The 1,641-nt window shown below is 38.6% G+C and overlaps 1 protein-coding gene across 1 annotated transcript in view; it reads right to left on the reverse strand.

Moving 5' to 3' along the window:
* Window positions 1–259: 259 nt before the first annotated feature.
* Window positions 260–1,641, reverse strand: part of LOC134304385 (NACHT, LRR and PYD domains-containing protein 3-like) — a 92,582-nt gene continuing 91,200 nt past the window's right edge. Inside the window, exon 9 of the mRNA XM_062989994.1 lies at window positions 260–1,055. Within this exon, the coding sequence (XP_062846064.1) occupies window positions 1,037–1,055 (19 nt within the window). The 3' untranslated portion in view covers window positions 260–1,036. The remainder of the gene's footprint in view (window positions 1,056–1,641) is intronic.

Raw genomic sequence — 1,641 nt, forward strand, 5'->3', positions numbered from 1 at the left:
TACAAGAGTGAATCTGGAACTGCCGTCTACATCCAACCAGTCAGTCTCTCTTATTAACACCAGTTTCATTACATAGCAACAGAGAGAAAACAGCGTCTACAATCAACCTACAATCAGATCTAAACCTGCTGTAATAACTGTACTACTGTTTATAACTCAACATTTATTCACTATTATTCATTTCTACTGTTATTGATAAGAGAACTAACTATACAGAGAGGGGCGAGTCAGATAAAGTTCATTTTTTTAAATCCTTTACTTTTATTATACAAATCAATTCTCCAGCATGACAGAATAAAATGAAGGTTACTTTACATACTCAATAAAAAAGCACTAGCATTACAGCGTTACATATTGAATTTACTGTGAAGAGTAAATAAAACCAACAAACAGCTCGTAGTGCAGCTGTAAAAGAATCAGATTAGTATGTTCTCCAGAACATTTCCTACTCTCATATTTCTAGGTTATGTAAGACAAGCTGCTGCATTAGTATTTATTTAATGTAATAATGATAAAAATCTACTGTAACTGTAGAACATTTATCAGAATCACTTTATTGGCCGGGTACACTTCATCTCTGGCTTGGTAAAGATCCAGCCTGTCTCCAACCTGCAGCTCCAGCAACACTCAAACACATCCTGGTGGGTTCCAAGAACAGCTTAACTCAAGGTAGATCCACCTGACACCATAACCAAGTGCTGAGGAACTTGGTCTTAGCACTCAAGCAAAAGAGAGTTACAACCAGTGCCGCCCCCCTTAATGTCCAGACTACCTTCCCACAGTTCACATCCTTTAGGAAGAGGAAAACCAGCAGACTTATGTACACTGAGCATAGCCAGGGACTGGGAACTGCATGTGGATCTGAGCCAAAGACTCTTTCCATCTAAGATTGCAGTTACTGGACAGACTGTCACTAGAAGATTGAAGGGATGTGGAGCTTCTGATCTCTGTTCTGCCCATGATGGAGCTTCAGCTTTCTAATGAAGGAAACATTTCATCTGGATACGAGCTGCAACACACGGGCTGGAGGACTTTGTTACCATCTACTGGAGATACTGCAGATAGAGAGAAAGAGAAACAAACAATAAAAATCTGCTTTTTTAAATAAACAAATCCAGAACAATCACTTTATACACCACACAGAGCTGCTGTACAGACCTGCTTCAGATCTACTGGTAATGAAGAACATTTTATCTGTTTTAAAGGAACAAAAGTCCTAGAGATCTGAACCCATACAGCTGATACTTGTACACAGCGCTCCCGTATATTTGATCATCTTTTAAAATGTGTAATATGAGATTTATTTCCTCCTTATTTGCTGTTTTTGTGCTGTTTTACATGGAGACACAAACACATGAGCAGAATGCAGCACTGAATCAGACTGAGAAGGTCAGATCAGGAGTTTACCTGCTATTATTCTTTTATTACACATTTTACACCCCAGATTATTCTGATTTCATTCATCTTTCCTCTTGTGATGATGGAACCAGTTGTACTGACTGGGATGTTGAAGGTGTTTGTCGTGGCTCTGTAGCTTTTTTACTGAAGTTTAGTTTTATTATTTAGTTCCTGAGAACTTCAGGAAGCTCCTTCACCTTCATCATGATGATGATGATGCTCACTGTGTGAAATCTTTCCAAC

The sequence above is a fragment of the Trichomycterus rosablanca genome (assembly GCF_030014385.1).
Source record: "Trichomycterus rosablanca isolate fTriRos1 chromosome 3 unlocalized genomic scaffold, fTriRos1.hap1 SUPER_3_unloc_1, whole genome shotgun sequence".
NCBI lineage: Eukaryota > Metazoa > Chordata > Actinopteri > Siluriformes > Trichomycteridae > Trichomycterus > Trichomycterus rosablanca.